Genomic DNA, 19369 nt, shown 5'->3' on the forward strand with positions numbered 1-19369 from the left:
ACGGGGGGGGGGGGGGGGGATATGAAAAGTTTGGAAACACAGACTGAAAGCTGGATTTTTTAATTTGTTATTATCTGAAATTGTACAAAAGTTTTTACGCTTACTTTTTCAAAGATCATTTATATGATTTGAAAAGTGCACTGCAAAAAATGATTCAGTTTTGTTAAACAGTCTATCATTTTTATGCATATTACAAAAGGAACTTAAAATATGTTTTTGAGTATATTTTCATGGATAGAATATTAAACTTCAGATTGCGAAATATATTATTAGTCTTCTCCTCATAATTTAAACTATGAGTGCTTTTATTTTTTTATTTATTTAACAGGAATGTTTGGGGAAAATAGCATGTTGGAATAAATGCTGTGATGATCAACTCAAGTTAGTTCAACTGTTAAACTAAAATTTTTAAATTAAATTAAATAAACTTCATTTGTAAATAAAGCAAGCAAAGTTAGTTTAAGATTAAAAGTGAATTGTAAACTGAAACTCTCTTCAATTTCATTACTGATATGATGTTTTCCTATAAATTTATTCATATAGATATTGAAAGAGTTCCAAAAAATTTGCTTTTTATAAAAAAGGATTGAAGTAAAATTAAAAAAAAATAATAAATAAATTTTAAAAAATCAACCCAAAACCTTTTTATTGACCCATTTTATTATTATTATTGTTTTCAACAAATTTTCTATGTTTCTAGGATCCTTATAATAACATAATAAGAACTACAGTGGAAGCCATGGCTGCTGTTTTTGGTGGAACTCAGTCACTGCACACAAATTCTTTTGATGAAGCATTAGCTTTACCGACAAAGTTTAGCGCTAGGATTGCCCGAAATACCCAAATTATTTTACAAGAAGAAACAGGAATTCCACATGTAATGTATAAATTTTTCTTTGAACTATGGTTTATAATTTTGAAAAACTAATTTTGAGAATTATATAAGAATTTGTCTCAAGCTATGTGTACTTTTCTTACACTGATATTTTTTCACCGATAGAGTAATTGTAAATAAGTACCTTCAATTGGAAATGATAACTAAACAGTGTATGTAATATTTTCATTAGCAGATTTGTGTCAAACAGTATTTTTACTAGGCTACTCACAAAAACTCCTAGGCCACTGGTTAACCATTCACTTTTATATTAGAATGTGTTCTAGAAACATATTTTTTTCATTTTAATTGACTGAATATCTAATCCATTAATAAAACTTGCAATAAAAAAAGAAGAAACCGTAAAAAAAAAAAAAAAAAAAAAAAAAAAAACTAGGAACGTAACATAGTTTGGTTAACTTTGCAGTTATTGCTTAAGAGATTAAAAATAGTTCAATAAAATTTAACTGTCAAAAGCAAAACATTAACAGAGTAAAATCAGCATAATTACTGGAGATGTGTAGTATTACTATTAGAATCACCCCAGCATCCAAGAAATAACTCAATACGAAGCAGTCCTAAACGCAACCCAGTAAATTATTTAAAATAATTATAAGAAAATCAAATCTATTATTTGAGATTAAAACACATTTAATTTCAAAAAAAAGAAAAGAAAAGAAAAGTAGAAAATCCTCTGAAACTTCAGTTGAAATCACAATCTTTGTAGAAAAGTATCATAAACGAGGCTAATGTCATTTTACAGAAGTTGAACTAGCAGACTTATTAATTACCAGTAGTGTTCTGGGGGGGGGGGGAATAGTTACATAGTCAAAGCCTTCTTATTTATTGGTTAGTTAAAGTAATCCAAGCCAGAATGTTAGTTATAAAAAGAAAAAAGGATATATATGTTTTTCATATTTGAAATTTTTATGTTGTAATGCTTCTGTATATATATAATTTTGTAGATTTCAAACATAAAGATTGAACAGTGAAGTCCTGTTACAGCGAATACCATTACAAGAAAATATCCGTTTCAGCAAAGTCTGTCCAATTTTAATTTCCATTACACTACTGGAATTTCATTAGAATAAAATTCAACAAAGTTTTTGATCCCTTGAAGTTCGTTGTAACAAGATTTCACTGGATTATTTATTTTTAGAGCTTGTCCCTGACATTTTTTTATTACAACATGTTTCTGTAATATAACACAACATGTGACAAGGGGAGGGGATAAGGTGCATGACACATTGAAACTAAGCGGGAGGGGGGATCAAATATTTTGAAAAAAGTGAAAGTTATGGATTGCTTCTCATTGTTGTTTATGGTAAAAAAAAATAACAAAATGCAATCACTCTGAATAACCTAAGTTGTCATCTATAATGCATTTGCTTAAACCAATGGCGGTGATTCGGGGGGGGGGGGGGGGGGCATGGTTCATTTATTTAGTTAGTTTCCAATTTAGGAACCAAAACTAGAAATTATTAAAAAAAGCAGAAGTGTCAGAATTTTCACAACATAATTATTTGTTTAACTTTGTATATCTGTTAACGAAACATTATTTAGCACAAGCAGTAACTTATAGTTTATGTTTTCATTGTTTAGATGTAAGTTAATCAATTGTTTTACTTAAACAAGCCATACTTGTTTAATTAAATTATTGCCAAGCGTTTGTGACATCTCAAAATACTTTGGGGTATAAATTAGTGATGTTCCGGATATCCGTATCCGTATCTTTTTTGACGGATCTTTTCTATTCTAAAAAGTTTTAAATATTTGAATAAAAGACATAAACTCCGTTTAAATTAGGTTTTATTGCTTATTTAAATTATAAGGTCAGGTAAAATAAAATTCAGAAGCCAACGACCCACTGAGAGGTTTTTTTTTTTTTAATTTTTAGTTTAATATTAGTTTTGTTATTGATATGGGGTTTCTGTTTTTCTTCATTCTGGTTTGTCCCGGCATCCTTCAAAAAAAGTGAGACAAAAGTCTCTATTTACTGTTTGTAAAGGTGTTCCCGGCTCTGTTATTTCGTCGGTCGGAGTAATTTGGGTGGAATGGGTCAGCGCTGCATTTATGCTGAAATAAAATGCGAAAAATTATTTCTAGCCTATCCAGTAGCAGTTTTACATTCTTGCTCCTGTATCCTACATCTACCGAGCAAGATAGAAATAATTTTTCACATTCTATTTAAGCATTAATGCTGCGCTGACCTGCTCCTTCCAATTCTCCATGAATTTTAACGGAGATTTCTTCAAAGAGTAATTCATAGTCTTTATTATATTTTCGCCATAGATGACATTTTTTGAAGAAACAGTGTTATTATAGTCCCGGGAATACCTTCCGTAATAAATTTTACACTTAGATAGTTGAATTGGGCAAAAACATTTTGAGATCCGTATCCGTATCCGCGGATCTACTTTTTTAACGATCCGGCACATCATTAGTATAAATAATGTAAGTCTAAATGTTCGTAGAAAGTTATCTCTTTATAGTAAATAAAAGTAAGATTTTAAAGAAAATCTGGAATTAAGTCTGGCGGATCTGTGTTCAGGAGACCCCACAGCACCTACAGCCTTGAAATTTTGTACAAAATTATTTCGAGCCCTGGGGGTGTGCACCTGGGATTTTGTTTTTTAAAATTTGAATGGAGTTTTTTTGTAAGTAATTTTTTAAGCTCAAATTTCGCGTAAATTGCCTATTAAAGGGGTGAAAAATTACTTGCACGTATTAATATTATATATCGTTGGAAAGGGTAGAATTTTTCGCATTCTACTCAATTTTTTTTTCAATGTTCTAATTTAAATACGGTGAGAGTTATTTGCAGTTTTAGCTTGAACTTTTTTAGGCTTAGCTAAAATTTATGCACTATTTTCTTCATTAAATCTATCAATAAAAAGCGAAGGAATTGTCCTACAGTTTTCTTTTGACACCACTGAAAAGAGCAGCTTTTTTTACTCCAGAACTAACTCGACCTATAGTCGAAAAACCGAACTTCTATCTCCAAAGGAAAAAAAGTTACAAGCCGTTAAAAATCAAGGTCGAATAATCCTCATCCCCATTAAAATTATTGATGTTTTATTTGGCGTTGCCATAGTTACGTCTTTTCGATTCCCATGTTTCTTTTCCTTATTCACAAACTTTAAGGGTTTCAATTTTAACGGAAAATCTTAGACTCAACTCAATTTAAGCCTTGAGCTAAAGAGCAAAATATATTACTAAAGACCACGAATATGAAATCGACTTTTCAAATGTACAAAAATAGTTTTGCAATGCTCACGAGCCCCTTAGCCCTTACGGCTCTGCAAGTTGATACAAGTTATTTTGAAACCCGGGGAAGGGGTGCTTTTTGATCCAAGGGGAGCTCATAATGCGTTTTTAATTTGTTTATTTGTAACTGACGATTTAAATCTTAGTTGTGTACAAAATTCATCAATACCTTAAGAAGTATATGAGGTTGTTTGATTTACATCAATTACCACACATCTGCTCTCAAAGCCAGTCCGAGCAAAATTTTGTACTTTTTCTCTCTCTTTTTCATTTTTTGATGCCTCAAAAAGCACTATGGCTTTTAGTTGCTGGTCCCCCCCCCCCCAGTTTTCAGTCCTATTCGCCGCCTCTGGCTTAAACAGAAATTTTCTTATTTACCTTGTTTTAAATAATAATTTGGAACTAATTTCAGGAAAATAGAAACCCCTATATGTAAATTAGTTTTGTATAATGGTATTAAACTTTCAATTTTTATCTTACAGGTTATAGATCCATGGGGAGGATCCTATATGATGGAATCTTTGACCAATGATATTTATGAAGAGGCGAAAAAAGTCATACAAGAGGTATACTTTGCAATGAAAAAATGAACTCCACAAATTGCCCACCGTCTGCCTAACATTTAATTTCCTTCCTTTACAAAAAGAATGTCCCTTTACCTATTGTTTTTGCTCAACTAATTCAATAAGAATATGCTGTACATTTTCAAAAGATTTAATTGAAATTTCATGTAAATTTTACACGATTCAGTCATTTTAATATGTTCAGTGCAGAGTCAAACCATTTCCATGCTTACTCTGTTGACCTGGCAGTCGTCCATGATTGTTGATTCAAACTGCCTTTATGTGATAATTATTTGTCTACTTTTATAAACTAAAGGCCTTGGGGGAGAACGATCATAGCTCACCTTGCACAAATGTTCAGTATTGTGTTTTTTTTTCTTTTAAGTTTGAAGTCTCCAATCTTTTCTATATGAATGATATTGAAGTTAAATACCGTCTGTAATAACATACCAGTTCCCATAGTAATCTGAGTTGGGCAGAAAAAAGACTTTGATCATTCTTCTCCCTGGCCCTTCAAATTGATTTTTAGGCAAAACCACCCTTAACATCTTATATATTTATGCATTTCCTTCTGTCTTTCCTAAATATTTTTGTCTTATCATTTTGTATTTCAGTTTATCAGTTCTTGCAATGCTTTTCCTAATATTCAAACTTAACTGCTTTTTTACTGTATTTTTAATACATTCTAGAAATTAGTTTGAAAATACGCAACTACTTGAATTTTAAATATTTCTTTGCAGTGTATGACTGCTACTACATTCCAAAATTGATTTTTTTTGTCACATGATGCTTTCTCATTTAAATGTCATAAACAAAATGGAGGTTGTAAGTTTTATTGTGACACTATAGTTGCATGTATAACATAAAATGGTTTCAAGTCATTTAGCTTTGAATTCACACTTCAGTTTTGAACCTAATTTACCTCCTAATAAAGTGACTCTCCCATGCAGAGCTGTGAAGACAAACTGAAACTTAGGAAAGAATTGTGCCAGGGATGCCCCAAACCCTAATTTTTGGAAGAGAAACTGGAAGAGGAAACTCGCAATTTACCATATGAAACTTCGAATTTTACAGATAGATTAAAAAAAAAATAATAATAAGAAAACAAAAAACAAGCTTGCATGGAATAAGATGCGACATTAGGTATCATTAAAAAAAAAGTTAAAAATAGCAATATTGGAATACTGCCCATTTCCAATCCTGTTAGTCAAAAATATGAATGGTCATCACTCTTTTTGGACTATTGTGTATGTTTAAAGACTACCAGTTCTCAGTAGAGTCATGATTATAATAATAATAATTATGTGAAACAGTGATGGTGTTAATGTGCATTTCAAAATTTCATGCTAAAGGACAGACTTGCTACATTAGGGTCTTTATTTTGAACACATCTTGTTTTAAATTTTGCCAAAAAAAAAAAAGCAAGACCTCTTTCTAAAATTGTGTTAAAGAAATGCTATATTTAATGCAACTGTGGTTCATTTATTTGATCTCTAAATCAATTGAATTGTGGAACCAATCTCCATAAATGCTGTTAAAAAGCTCCAGTGAATATGATTTAACTTGTAAAAGCAAAGAACCATTTTGTTACATTTTGACCCAAACATATGGACATTCTAATTTAAATCGGCCACAGAATTGGTATGTTTAATTGCGATACTATGACTTCACATTGCTTGCAATGTTAATCAATATGTGTAAAATCATGAACTGTAATTACATGGTTCTCACAAAAAAAAAAAAAAAAACCTCCTCTTAAAAATAATAAAAAAGTTACTTGGTGTCTTTGATAATTAAATGTACATAAAACCTATACATAATGCATGAAGTGTAAAAAATTACAATTAAAGTTGTGACAAGTGATGAAAAACATAAACAAAAGTCTTATTAACTAATGGTTATTGCTGTTTTAATTACAAAGTCTATTTTTATAATTTATGAGTACTATGGATTTGTATGGACATCACAGTCAGATATGCACAGACATTGCCTTTTATATAAGTAGTAGAACATAAAATTGAAGTGTTTCCATATCCTTTTTTTCAGATATTAACAAATCTTTAAAATACTTGAAAAATAAAAGTGGTTGAACTATTTTCTTTTAAATTCAAAATACAGATAGAAGAAATGGGTGGCATGGCCAAAGCCGTTATCAGTGGAATGCCTAAACTTCGAATTGAAGAATGTGCTGCTAAGAGACAAGCACGTATTGACAGTGGAAAAGGTAGTCAAGAACTGTTCAGTTTGTTTTATAAATATATTTCAATGATGAATTGCTTTTGTATGTACTTATCTTACTTTCAATTATTATAGAAGTCATTGTTGGTGTTAATAAATATCAGAAAGATAAAGAAGATCCCATTGATGTTTTGATGATAGATAATACAAAAGTGCGTGCTCTACAAATTGAGAAATTAGCTAAGATTAAAGCTACTCGAAACACTGAACAGGTAAAGTTAATTTTAAGAATTTTTAATTAAAAAAAAGGGATTAATCGGTCTTAGTATATGTAGTCTAATTGTTTTGAAACTTGTAAGTAATTCATCAGAGCTGAAAATAGGTCCCTTTTTGGCTCCAGTACTTTTTTTCTTTTCTGTGGGTTGCATTTGTTTAAATTACAATTTCACCATTAGTGTAGCAGTTTGAAATTAAAATTCTCTTTTTTACTCATTTATTAACTTGGTTCTTTTCTTAATTTTCAATAACTTGTAATGCTTGTACAACTGAGAATCATAATTCTTGAAAATTCAGGTAGAGAAAGTATTAGCCGAAATTACAGAATGTGCTAAAACTGGAAATGGCAATTTATTGGGACTTGCTGTTGAAGCTGCCGCAGCCAGAGCAACTGTGGGGGAAATAACTCAAGCAATGGAAGCGGTAATGCTTTTTTTTTAAATTGTTTTTAATTTTTGTAGTGTTTTGAAATTTGCCTCATGCTTGATTTAAATGTTATTTATTTTAAAATTTTACTTCTTATGATATTTTTTAAATAATTTATATTTTCAAAATTTATTTTGTTTTAATGATTTTTTTTTTTTTTTTAGAATTACTTGCTTATTTTTTCTTTATTTGTAGCTTTCAGTGATTAAAATATTTCCCGCATATTATTTTATGACATAATGTTGTTAAAAACATTCAAAATTCCAGTTGGCTACAAACTCATAAAAGGATCAGTATTTAAGTTGTAAACCAAATACTTCTTAAAACGTTTTACAATTGATGTGTAATACTATTTTATAATATAATGTTTTGTATTGACTTATAAATGGATATCGTGTCTATCAGCTCATTTAATGTTGTGTTGAATAGGGAAGGAAAAGTCAGTACAAATGTAGCTGAAATTTAAAAAAATAGTTTTATTCTTACAGATATCAAAGTTAAAATAATAGTACACATTTATTTTTCTGTGACAAAGGAGCCTTTTTACTATTTGTTATTATGAAGTTGTTATTTATTGCATAACAAGTGAAAATTTCACATATGAGGCAGTGAGAAGCAAAGGGATGCAAGTGGACGTTTTTGAGTGAAAGGCGTTTAAAATTCATATCCTTGGTAGGCTTTCATTGAAAGCCTATTTTTGAAACGAGCTGTACAGCAGAAACTACCAGGGTTACTAGTACTCTCCTGCAACATAACAGAATAAATGCTCTCCTTGTATAGGTTATCTCCAATTTTTTAAATTTTGGTAATTACATCCCTTTGCTTCTAACTGCCTCGTATTAGGTTCCAAAGTTAATATTCAGTTCTTTACTTACTAGCTGAATGTAATGTTTTTTATAAGTTATTTTCATCTGAAAACCATTGTATCCTTATTATAATATGTGTATTATATATATTATAAATATAAACTCATTTATTGTTCCTATAATATAGATTTTTGGACGCCACGTCGCAGCTGATAGGTTAGTATCTGGAGCATATAAGACGGAATATGGTGAATCTGAAGAAATAGAAGCAGTGCGAGAAAGAGTGGAGGTTTGTAGTACTTGCATTATTATTAAGCTTGAATTATTTTAATTCAAAAAGGACAAGAAATTCAAAAATACAAAATGGCCGAGTTTTGACCTATAAATATTAAACTAAGCTACTTTTGAAGCTATACAGTCAAACCTCCTTATCGCGACACTCGGATTTCACGACACTCTGGATGTCACTTCACCTTTTTCAAAGTTCCGAACTTATGCCATATAATTTTAATGTTAAGTGGCTCCAAATTTTACGACAGTTTTGTTTGTGCAACTCCAGTTGCGACGACGCTTTGAGCTGCACAGACTGGATCAAATATTTCTTTGCATTTGAAAAATGTTCAGTAAAATAATGAAGACATCGGGAAATGTTTGTTGTAGGAACTTTGGGCTCTGACAAGAGTCTGAAGTGGTGACCAGGCATGACGCCTTGAGAATGGTGGGGGGCGAGTAGATAAGTTCTGAAAGGTACAGGTTTCAGACTTTGACAAGAGGGACAATAGAAAGGAATTCAAAACAGGTGGATTTGTAATACTGGACGAGAGTAAAACAGCAAGAGAAGAGAAAGACCATAGCTACATTAAGCTATAGGTGGTCACAACAAGCTTCTCCCATAAGAGAAAAAGAGATAGGGGGCTTCTCATTAGTGTTTTTTCACCTTCTAAAGGCGGGTGAGTTATTGATTATTAAAAAGCAAAAATAGCACAAATTTAACAAAATGCTGATCCTTTTAAGCAACTACAAATTAAGTGGCCTCATTTTCTTACCCTTTTTTTTAAAAAACGTGATTCTAGTGGTGTAAAATAGATTTTTTTTAACAAAAAATAAATAAATAATTCCAAACACTTCCCTTTGATTTTTTTTCAATAAGTAAATGCATTAAAAACATTAGTGGTCTGTATATGTAAAAAATTTCAAAATTTAATGAATGTGGGTTATTACAGTTTTTTTTAATCAAAAATATAAAATGTGCCATACCTTTTCCATGTTAATGCTATACCTTTTCAGCTATAGCATTAACATGGCAACATCAAGACCAGGGTTCATACTCTATTTGGATGAAAAAATTCCATGACTTTTCCAAGACTTTTTCATGACTTCAATGAAAATTTTCAAGATCTCGTTACACGAAGAGAATAGCACTATTTAATCTCCAACTTGGTAATATTTGGAAATGAGCATTAGCAAAACGTCTATATGAATGCCAAAGCATCATTGAAGCACTTACTCGTAATGGAAAAAATATAAGTGTGCACACTTATTCTTATTTGTCTTCATCATATAAATTTAAGTAAAGTAAAAATGCAGTGAAGCGAATATGATGATGCTTAAATGTCTGATATTCTTTTAAAAAACAAGCAGAATGATATTGAATGGGACAAAGGTTGAATGAGTCATCACTAAGTTTTAATAAATTTGCTTCAAAAGTTACCTTTTAGTGTCAATAGTGCCTTTAATCATCTATGTCTTGAGAGTATTTTGGTTCTTTGAAGTAAAGTCACATGGTTTAGTTCTTTATGTTTCTAAACCAGATCTTTTTTGAAAAACCCGTTCAGTAATGAATCAATCTTCTGATTCAAAAGTACTTGTTTTGTTTACAAATTTGCATACTTTCAAATGCATATAAATTAATAGGTTAAGAAATTCCAGAACACGTTTAATTCCCGACATTGAACATAGCAGTTGGGTCGCATGGATTAGTTTTGCGTGCCGTATGTTGGGCACTACTGTTTTAGAGCATTAGAATTCCTCTTTTTCTGTATTCTATCGCCTGACTTAAAATCTGTATTTTCTAAAACATTCAACAAATTAAGATGAACCCTGATCAAGTTAATAATAAAGTCCTTACGAATGATGGAATCGAACTCGCATGCAATTGAATAGCTTTTTTTTTTTTTTTGAGTAGGCGTGGCAAAACTAAGAACGTGAAATTTTGCTACTACAGAATATGAAACATAAGTGTTGAAAATAACAGAAAATTCAAAATAAGTGATGTCCAGGCAGTAAAATCACATTGCAAAAAATGGCAAGCGGCTGTGACAGAAGTGGATGCGATGAGATTTCAAAATTCAGATTTGATTTTTGGATCTTTCAATTTTTCACTTTTAATAGTTTTTATGTGCTATAGTGTTAAAGCACTCAAGATTTCTAATGCTCCTTTAGCTACTGTTCCTTTCTCTTTGTCCAGGACATTTTTCCATGACTTGAAATTAATTTTCATGACTTTCAATGAGAATTTCAATTTTCCATGACTTTTCCAGGTCTGAAATTCTATTATTTTTTTTCCATGACTTTCCAGGATTTCCATGACCCGTACGAACCCTGCAAGACTCAACAACAATAACTCAAAGATTAATAAATAGTTAATGTTGTCTTTTATGTGAAATTTGAATGTTAAAAAAGAACTCTTTCTTGCATAATACTGTCCAGTTTGCAACAAACCTTCTCTTCATCTTGATCAATTTTTGCCTTCTTGTTTATTCATAGCAGTTAATTAATTTTTTTTTTTGGAAATAAAATTTCTTTAGGAACTGCTTTATATTCATTCTCTTCCTCATATGCACATTGGTGCTTGCTCTATTTTAAAATCATCATCAGATTGGCATAAAACATTCAAATAGGTTGAGAGAAATTTTTAATGCTAATTTTTTTTTCTTGTGATAATATGTTTCTGGTTCCAATGGCACAGTGAAGAGGCCGTTTTGGGGGTAAAACACCTCTCAAAGGCATTGGTTTTAACATAAATGCAAAAAATGCTGCATGTTTTGGTGATTTTTTAATGTAAATAAATGTATATATCTGCGTTTTTTATTTCTGAGGCTAATATTTTTATTTATACAACCTTCTGATAAATTGTTTGATGATCAAAATAATACTTTTGACAATCATCAACATATTACACCATTTGTTTTGACAAGCTTGTACAGCTGGCTATCGCCATCCATGTAGAGCAAATGGTGTAACAGGCTAACTCTCTTTCATTCTTTAAGAATAATCTAAGCTGACACAGATTTTGATTTTCAATTCGACATTTGAAATTGTCTGTGCCAGAAATTGATTATTTTGAAGTGAATTTAGAAGAATAAATGCCATGTTGTTGCAATTTTTGCTCAAGTGTGGACAAATAAAATTATTTCACTGTTTTTAAGCTTCTCTGATAGTGGGAGATTTAAAAATCCCCCCTTTTGATTATTTTTTGTCATTTATTGTCTTTATTTGTTTTGAATTTTGACGCAGGCATTTTTACAAGAGGAAGGTCGAAGACCTCGTGTTCTTGTTGCTAAAATGGGACAAGATGGACATGATCGAGGAGCAAAAGTTATTGCTACAGGATTTGCAGATTTAGGATTCGATATAGATGTTGGACCTCTCTTTCGGGTAAGCAGGAAATTACTAGAGATGTACTTGGTACTCGGCCAATACCGAGTAGTTTTAAAAAATTGAATACTGTTCAAGAAAGATTTTACAATTAATACAAAAGTGCAAGCATATAATATAATGCAATCATTTTTGCTCAAATTTAAAAGGCAAATTTAAATTTTGAGAATAATGAAGCTTGCTATGCTTCAATGGTGAAAATCTTTATTTTAGTGTCCCCAAAGTTAATAAAACTTATTTATTAAAAATGGAGCAAAAAAGATGTGTGTAGAAAATATGAAATTTTTATATTATTAAATGGAATTTTGCTACAAACAAAAATTATTTATAAGAAATATAAAAGTACCTTTGTTTAAAAAATAAAAGCAAATAAAACAACGTTAAAAACACAAATGTGCAGGAACATTGCAGACACATGTTTCGGCCTTACAAGGAATGCCTTTTTTAATGCATAAAATGTAAGCTTTATGGGTTTTAAGAAATCCAACAAAAGTCAGATTTTTTTCTTGCATGTGTTTACATTCATTAGCTCATATTTTATGCACTGAAAAAGACGTTCCTTGAAATGCAGAAACACGTGTCTGTAGTGTTCCTGCACATTTGTGCTTTTAAAGTGGTTTTATTTGCTTTTGAAAATTATTTATGTTTGGCGGACCAGAACTATAATAAGTTGATATAATTTGTTAATTCCATCTTGATTAATCATGCCTTTTATTTATTTGTTCATTTTAAATTTAAAAAATAACTTTTATGTAAAATTTTTGACACAAACAAAATCTTTTAAACAATGTGCAATCAAATTTCAGCAGGAATTTTGTTTTAAAAACTATTATAATGGACATGGAGCTCTATACTACTATTTCAATGAGTTCAAAATTCATCACACGTGTGACGGTGGTTCTTCTTAAAACATAATTAGTATACAGCGTAGTAGTGGAAGGCAGAGCACTGGGTACTCGACTAAAGTGCTACTCGGTATGTCTCTAGAAATTACGATTAGAAATGTTAATAAATAATAATGCCAAAGATTTATTGTTTAGGTTATCAAATGCTTATCAGGGAACCACAAGAATTGTGTAATAATGAAAAAAAAAATTAAATACAGCAACTGAAAGAGCAAAGTCTTTTTTTTTTTTTTTTGGATATAAACATTATCACCCTCTTGTCGTCACTAAACGTAGTGATTTTTCTAAAAATTTTAAGGCCGACTTTAAGACCTCATATTTTAATAATGGGGATACAAGGATAAATAATTTTTGTGTCTAAAAACATGTTTTACTCTGATCTTTTGATTGTTATGCATTAAGGTTGTTTTCATTAACCCGTTATTGTAGGGTTTCCTGGTTAGAAATCATTCATTCCTACCAGCTATTCTCTTTCTTCTCACACACTTTATCTTTACTAATAACAAAGTTGAAAGTCTGGATCTCTAGATGTCTAGATCTCTGTGACGAGCATAGTTCCTAGACTATTCAGCCGATTTTCATGAAGTTAGGCACAAAATTATTTTGTACCATATAGGGTTGTGCATGTCAAAGCGATTTTTCGAAAATTCGATTTCGTTCTTTTTTTATTCCAATTTTAAGAAAATTTTACCAAGCAAATTATCATAACATAGACGTGTAAATTACTATAACCTGGTAGATAAAATTACTATAACCTGGGCCAGTAAATTAACACAGCATATTGGCGAGAAATTCCATCATCCATTATTTGTAAATATATATGCAAGCCAAATGATTTTTTAATTTTCTACTATGAGCAAAGTTGCACGGGTACCACATGTTTTAAATAAAATTACAGATGTATTTCATATACAATTATTTAGGGTAACTTCGAACCATGTGGGTTAACTGTACACTAATTAAAAATTTTAGCATATTTGACATTATAAGAAACTGCAAAAGGCCTAGAGCCCTACTTTGCTGGCAAGATTATAAGGTCTATTTTCCAGGTTTTCGTGCAATATACGGCAGTATAATAAATCGATGTTAATAAAATACAAGCAGGGCAGTTAAAAATAGAAAAATTGGATCAAAGTGACCATGAATGACCCTAATGCTTATAAATCATATTGGCATGTGAATATTTTAATGTTACTAACATTGAGTATTGAAGATATATACGAATAGCTGTAACATGAAGATTAGTTAAATGTAGAACTATTTATCTCTGTTTTAATTTACTAATTGTGACAAGATGACCCTTCCAATAATGGTGATGTTTTCATAGTCGAGGAGTAATTTATCAAAATGGAACATATTCACTTTTTAGAAAAATTCATTTTATGACATTTTCTAAATCTTTCAGATGACCTTTATCAAATCACTTACTCTCAAGAAGTCCAAACATAGAAAACAACTCTTTTTATTTAAGGGTAAAGTGAAGCTTTTTGATCAAAAGGTAACAAATCCGTCCTTTGCCCATTTTATTTTGAATAAAAGGGGACAGATCTGAAAGAATCTGTTCTATGAAGACTTTTAGATCCAAAGGAACACATGTTAAAAATCCTCAAATTTGAATCCACTACTTTTAGGTTCATGTACTTTGATAAGAGAATATGAGAAGGTGAAATATTAGAGTTTTGGTGAAATTGGAATTTTCATCATTCAGGTTTTCGTTCAAAAGCGCACATATTCAAAATTAAGATGGCAATATCTCCTTGTTTTTTTTACACAAACATTTTTTATTCTGGGCCATTATTTGCTTTGATTTTGTGCTTCATTCTGTACCCAGAGAAGTTAATCACACTGTTTTGCTCTTATCCTAATTTGTTTTTCTCCCCCCCCCCCCCCGAACATTTTTGAAAATGGATATGTTCCCTTTTGATAATTTAGTCCTCAATTCTGTAAGTAACTCAACTCAAAACCTATCATTTAAGTTAAACAGAATTAAGTTAATCACAAGCTGTATTAATGCTTAGCTAATGAAATACAAACCTAAATCATTATTGATTTTTTTTTTTTTTAAGAGTTCAATTTATTTGTATTATTAGTTTTAGTGACACATTTTGTTTACTTTAAGTTAAAAGAACTGAAATTAGTGGAAATCCATTCATGGTATTGTCAAAAACCACATCATATCTATCTTATTTATCAACAAAAAATTATTTAAATTTTGTTTTTAAGTTTGATACAAACTTTCTATTTGAATATTATTTCTAAATTAAATTATTTCACCTGTCACTCAAACTTTTTATTTAGACCCCAGATGAAGTTGCTCAACAAGCTGTTGATGCAGATGTTCACGCTGTAGGTGTAAGCAGTTTAGCAGCAGCACATAGAACTCTTGTTCCACAGTTAGCAAAAGCATTGAAAGATCTGAATCGGAAGTAAAGCTTTTTGAATTTTTGTAATATCATTCTTAATGCCATAAGTTTGCTGCATATTTTAATACTCATAATTGCTTTTATTTTCTAGTGACATTCTGATTTTTGTGGGTGGTGTTATCCCACCTCAAGATTATGACTTTTTGTTTGAAGCTGGAGCTGCTGCTGTATTTGGCCCAGGTATTTTTTGAAATATTTAAATCTTAATGTTCTCAGTTCTCACCCACTTTACTAATGACATTCTGTACTTAAGGTTTCTTTTACTGAATTTTTATCATTTGATTTTTTTCCCTCAAATCTTCATCATATCTGTGATAATTCAAAGAAACCCTTGCCTTAGAGAAATTTAACTGTATCAACACCCCTTTTAAAAAATGAAATTTCAAGCTATCAAAAAAAAAAAAAGGTTGATTTAAATACCAAAACTTTTGTGGCATGCAGCCTAGTATTTGAACCAAAAAGCTGGCCTTGAATCGAAATGGTCAACTTAACTTATTATTGTTGGTTTTGAGTCTCAAAACATGTGGATAAACATGATGTTATGTGGAAGTGTTTCCTTTTCAATGAGACTAACCATACAAATTTACCAGCAGTTGGAAAGTAGCACTCTCATGTACTGGTTGTATTTCTTTGTAACAACCTCGTTTTTCAATCAAACTTCATTCTATTGTTTTCACTTTTGAAGTTATAATTATTATGGATGTGCTTGAGCAGGGTTTGTACACTTTTATTTATCAGTTTTTAATTATTTTAAACTGTTAATGGTGTTTCTCAAACTTCACAAAAATTAGATTTTTTGCAATTTTAATTTAAATGAGTGTTTTAAAAACATTGTACTCATTTGTACTGCTTCAAAATTTTACCCTAGGAGACTTAAAAATGCTTATTTTTGAAATCTTTAGCAAAAGTTTACCTGAGTTTTCAAAAAAAAAAAAAAAAAATAATAATAAATAAATAAATAAATAAAATAAATTAATTAAAAACCACAAATATAAAGTATAGATCATTATTTTCATTTATTTTCCTTTTTTCTGTTATTTTTGGGTTTGCAAGCTTCAGTTATGGCTGTGATTCAAAATCAACTACACATAATTATAAGAGAAAGAACGTAAAGACCCTTTGATGCAAAGCTCAAGGAATTAGAAAATAAATTGGCTTAAATTGTAAACTATTCCCATCTGAGAAATTATTGGAATTGGGGAAAATATCAGCTAGTTTCTAGTTCCTTGAGTTTTGTGTCAAATAGCGTTTCCGTACTTTCTCTTATAATTATTTGTAGTAGTTTTGCTTAAAAGACATGATTGCCACAAAACAAGACATCCAGTTTATGATGCCAATTTTTGACTGCTGGTAAATTTGTGTGGTTAGTCTCAATGAAGATGAACCAAATTCATGCAATATGCTTATTTTCACAACCAAACCCACGGTTAAAATCAGTAAAGTTGATAATTTCCATACACGGTTATCGCAAATATCAATCTGTGCAAAAGGAATCACCAACTATATGACTATATTTCTCATTTGAAAGCTTTTTTCTATCCAGAATTTTGCTGGTTCTTGTTTAGCCTGATATGTCTCAGGCTTCTTCAGAGCAAAAATGAATTCAAAAGAAAAAGATATATGATGGTTGGAACTTATTTATTTACATTTATTACTAGTATTTCAATACAGTCATCAGCATTGTATACATCCTGTTTTCAACAACATGGAAGTTGCAGGGCACCTGTAGCAGCTCCTCTACTGTTAATAGTTCTAATGGAGCGCTTCTGCCACAAGAATCTCTGGAACAGTTGGGAAGCCAATGCCAAAATGGTTCCTTCATCTTGGGAATCACGTCAAATCACTAAGTGCTTCGGCTTCAATAATATTAAAAAATTCTGGGCTGTTATGCCGTGATTTGAGTGTAATAACTCAAAGTTTCGACCGCATCTGCAGCGATCATCTTCAGTGGCAGCGTGGGCGAAGCTTCCAGAGAAGCAACTTCCTAGCAACTGATGCAAGTATTGAAGTGTTGTCAGTTTATGAGAGAAGAGTTAGTGCCCTCTTGGTTCTGGTCTGGAATTGGCTGATGAACATCCACCCTCGTTTCTGGTTGGCTGAAGATTTTGTTTCTTCTCCTTTAGCCATCAGAATAGCATAAACTTTCAGCCAACCAGAAACAAAAGCAAACTTCCAGCAACCAATCCCCGACCAGAACAAAGAGAGCTCTAGCTACAGCCAACCTGAAATGAGAACAAACGTGCATCAGCCAATTCCAGACCAGAACTTAGAACGTAACTTTTCCCTCAGAAATACTAACAACACTTCAATACTTGCATCAGTTTCTAAGCAGTTGCTTCCCCGGAAGCTTTGTCTATGCTGCCGCTGAAGATGATCACTGCAGATACAGTCAAAACGTTTGGAGTTATTACACTCAAACCACGGCACAACAGCCCGGAATCTTTTAATATTACTGACATTGGACGTGAAAGTCTTAACTTTTATTACTTTGACTTCATTCCTAAGACAAAAGAAACAACGTGGCATTTGCTCCAGAACTGTTTGAGAAATTCTTGTAGCAATAGACTTCCATTAGAACCATTGAGCGAACAGACGTCCTAAGATTCCCACATCGTTGGAAATGGGTTGTATACACTGCTGATGACTACATTGAAAGACTAAAATTTGCAGTATGTATTACTTTTGCATAACCCTTGTGCATAAAGTTGTAATTTCTTCACTAGGTGATTGTTTTTGTAAGAAAAATTGTGGTGCTTTATTTATATGTTTAACCTGTACAGAGTGTTCATTGATGGCCGACGCCTGAGGATATTTCATGTGGCAATGTGTCTCATGCTTTTTTCTTCCAATATCAATGTTTCTTACTGTAGTAGCAGTCTAAACTTGACCTGTTACATGATATCTTGTACATCACTGCAGCTCAATTATCTAGCATTTTGGGTCATTCCACGCAAAATTAACGAATCGCTGAAATTGACCCATCGTCGATTTCTACATAATTTACAGGTTTGAGTCTACCCACATGATGATAAAAAAAATATTTTTTTTAGATTATTTTGACCAGTTTTTTGTGTGAGACCCCCCCCCCCCCCAAGTACTCAAAAAGTGGCAAAAAGTGACATCTTGGTAGTTATAAAAATTCCTTTTTCTCAGCTTAAATCGGAGCTAGAGTGTCATACCAGGTGTCATTTTAAAGCTCTTTTAATACATTTTCACACAATATGTCACTTGGCAAGGTTACTTGAAATTCACATTTCAAGGGAAAATTGCATTATTCTGCAGAATCGAAGTAGTTCATATTAATTTTCAGTATGATCCCATTGGTGTAGTATTCGAAAATTTTTTACCTTTGGGTAGACCACATCAGTAAGCAAAAAATGCATTCTTTTTTCAGATTTTTGAAAAAATCAACTTTTTAAAATATTCAAAGTCAAATGGTGATGTGCATGACCTTGTAAAAAAATGATGTCACATAACCTGGTCAAGTGACATATCGTGTGAAAGCTTTTTAAAAGAGCTTTAAACCGATACCTAGTATGACACTCTAGCTCTTATAGGATTCGAGAAAAACGATCTTTTGCAACAACCAAAGTGTCGCTTTTTGCCATTTTTTAAATACTTTGAGGGTTTTACACAAACTATTGGTCAAAAAAATCTTTAAAAAAAAAAAAAATTCTGTCATCACGTGGATAGGCTCAAACTTGTAAATTTTGTAGAAATCAATGATGGGTCAATTTCAGAAATTCATTGATTTGGCAAGGAATGACCCCTTTGGGGAATGAAAAGCTTGTTGCAGTCTTGATGTTGTTTCTGTTGAAGTTTAAGCATCCTAGTGCTATCTGTAACTTTCTCAATAAAAGACAAAATTACCTTGCCTCTAAGTTCAATGTTTCACATGGTCTCATTCAAGATCTTACATGTGGTCTTAAAGCTTCCCCAATTTCTACTACTGTTTGGTTCTTAATTTCTTCTTTCAAATCCTTAAATGCTCTCT

The 19369-nt window shown here is 31.3% G+C and overlaps 1 protein-coding gene across 1 annotated transcript in view; it reads left to right on the plus strand.

The window, feature by feature from the left end:
- LOC129216211 (methylmalonyl-CoA mutase, mitochondrial-like) overlaps positions 1 to 19369 on the plus strand; it is a 52145-nt gene that overhangs the window by 31653 nt on the left and 1123 nt on the right. The window contains exons 9-17 of the mRNA XM_054850400.1: positions 701 to 877; positions 4624 to 4707; positions 6823 to 6928; positions 7018 to 7154; positions 7456 to 7581; positions 8578 to 8679; positions 11907 to 12047; positions 15251 to 15378; positions 15467 to 15555. Coding sequence (XP_054706375.1) covers positions 701 to 877; positions 4624 to 4707; positions 6823 to 6928; positions 7018 to 7154; positions 7456 to 7581; positions 8578 to 8679; positions 11907 to 12047; positions 15251 to 15378; positions 15467 to 15555 — 1090 coding nt within the window. The remainder of the gene's footprint in view (positions 1 to 700; positions 878 to 4623; positions 4708 to 6822; positions 6929 to 7017; positions 7155 to 7455; positions 7582 to 8577; positions 8680 to 11906; positions 12048 to 15250; positions 15379 to 15466; positions 15556 to 19369) is intronic.

The sequence above is a fragment of the Uloborus diversus genome, chromosome 2, assembly GCF_026930045.1.
Source record: "Uloborus diversus isolate 005 chromosome 2, Udiv.v.3.1, whole genome shotgun sequence".
Lineage (NCBI taxonomy): Eukaryota > Metazoa > Arthropoda > Arachnida > Araneae > Uloboridae > Uloborus > Uloborus diversus.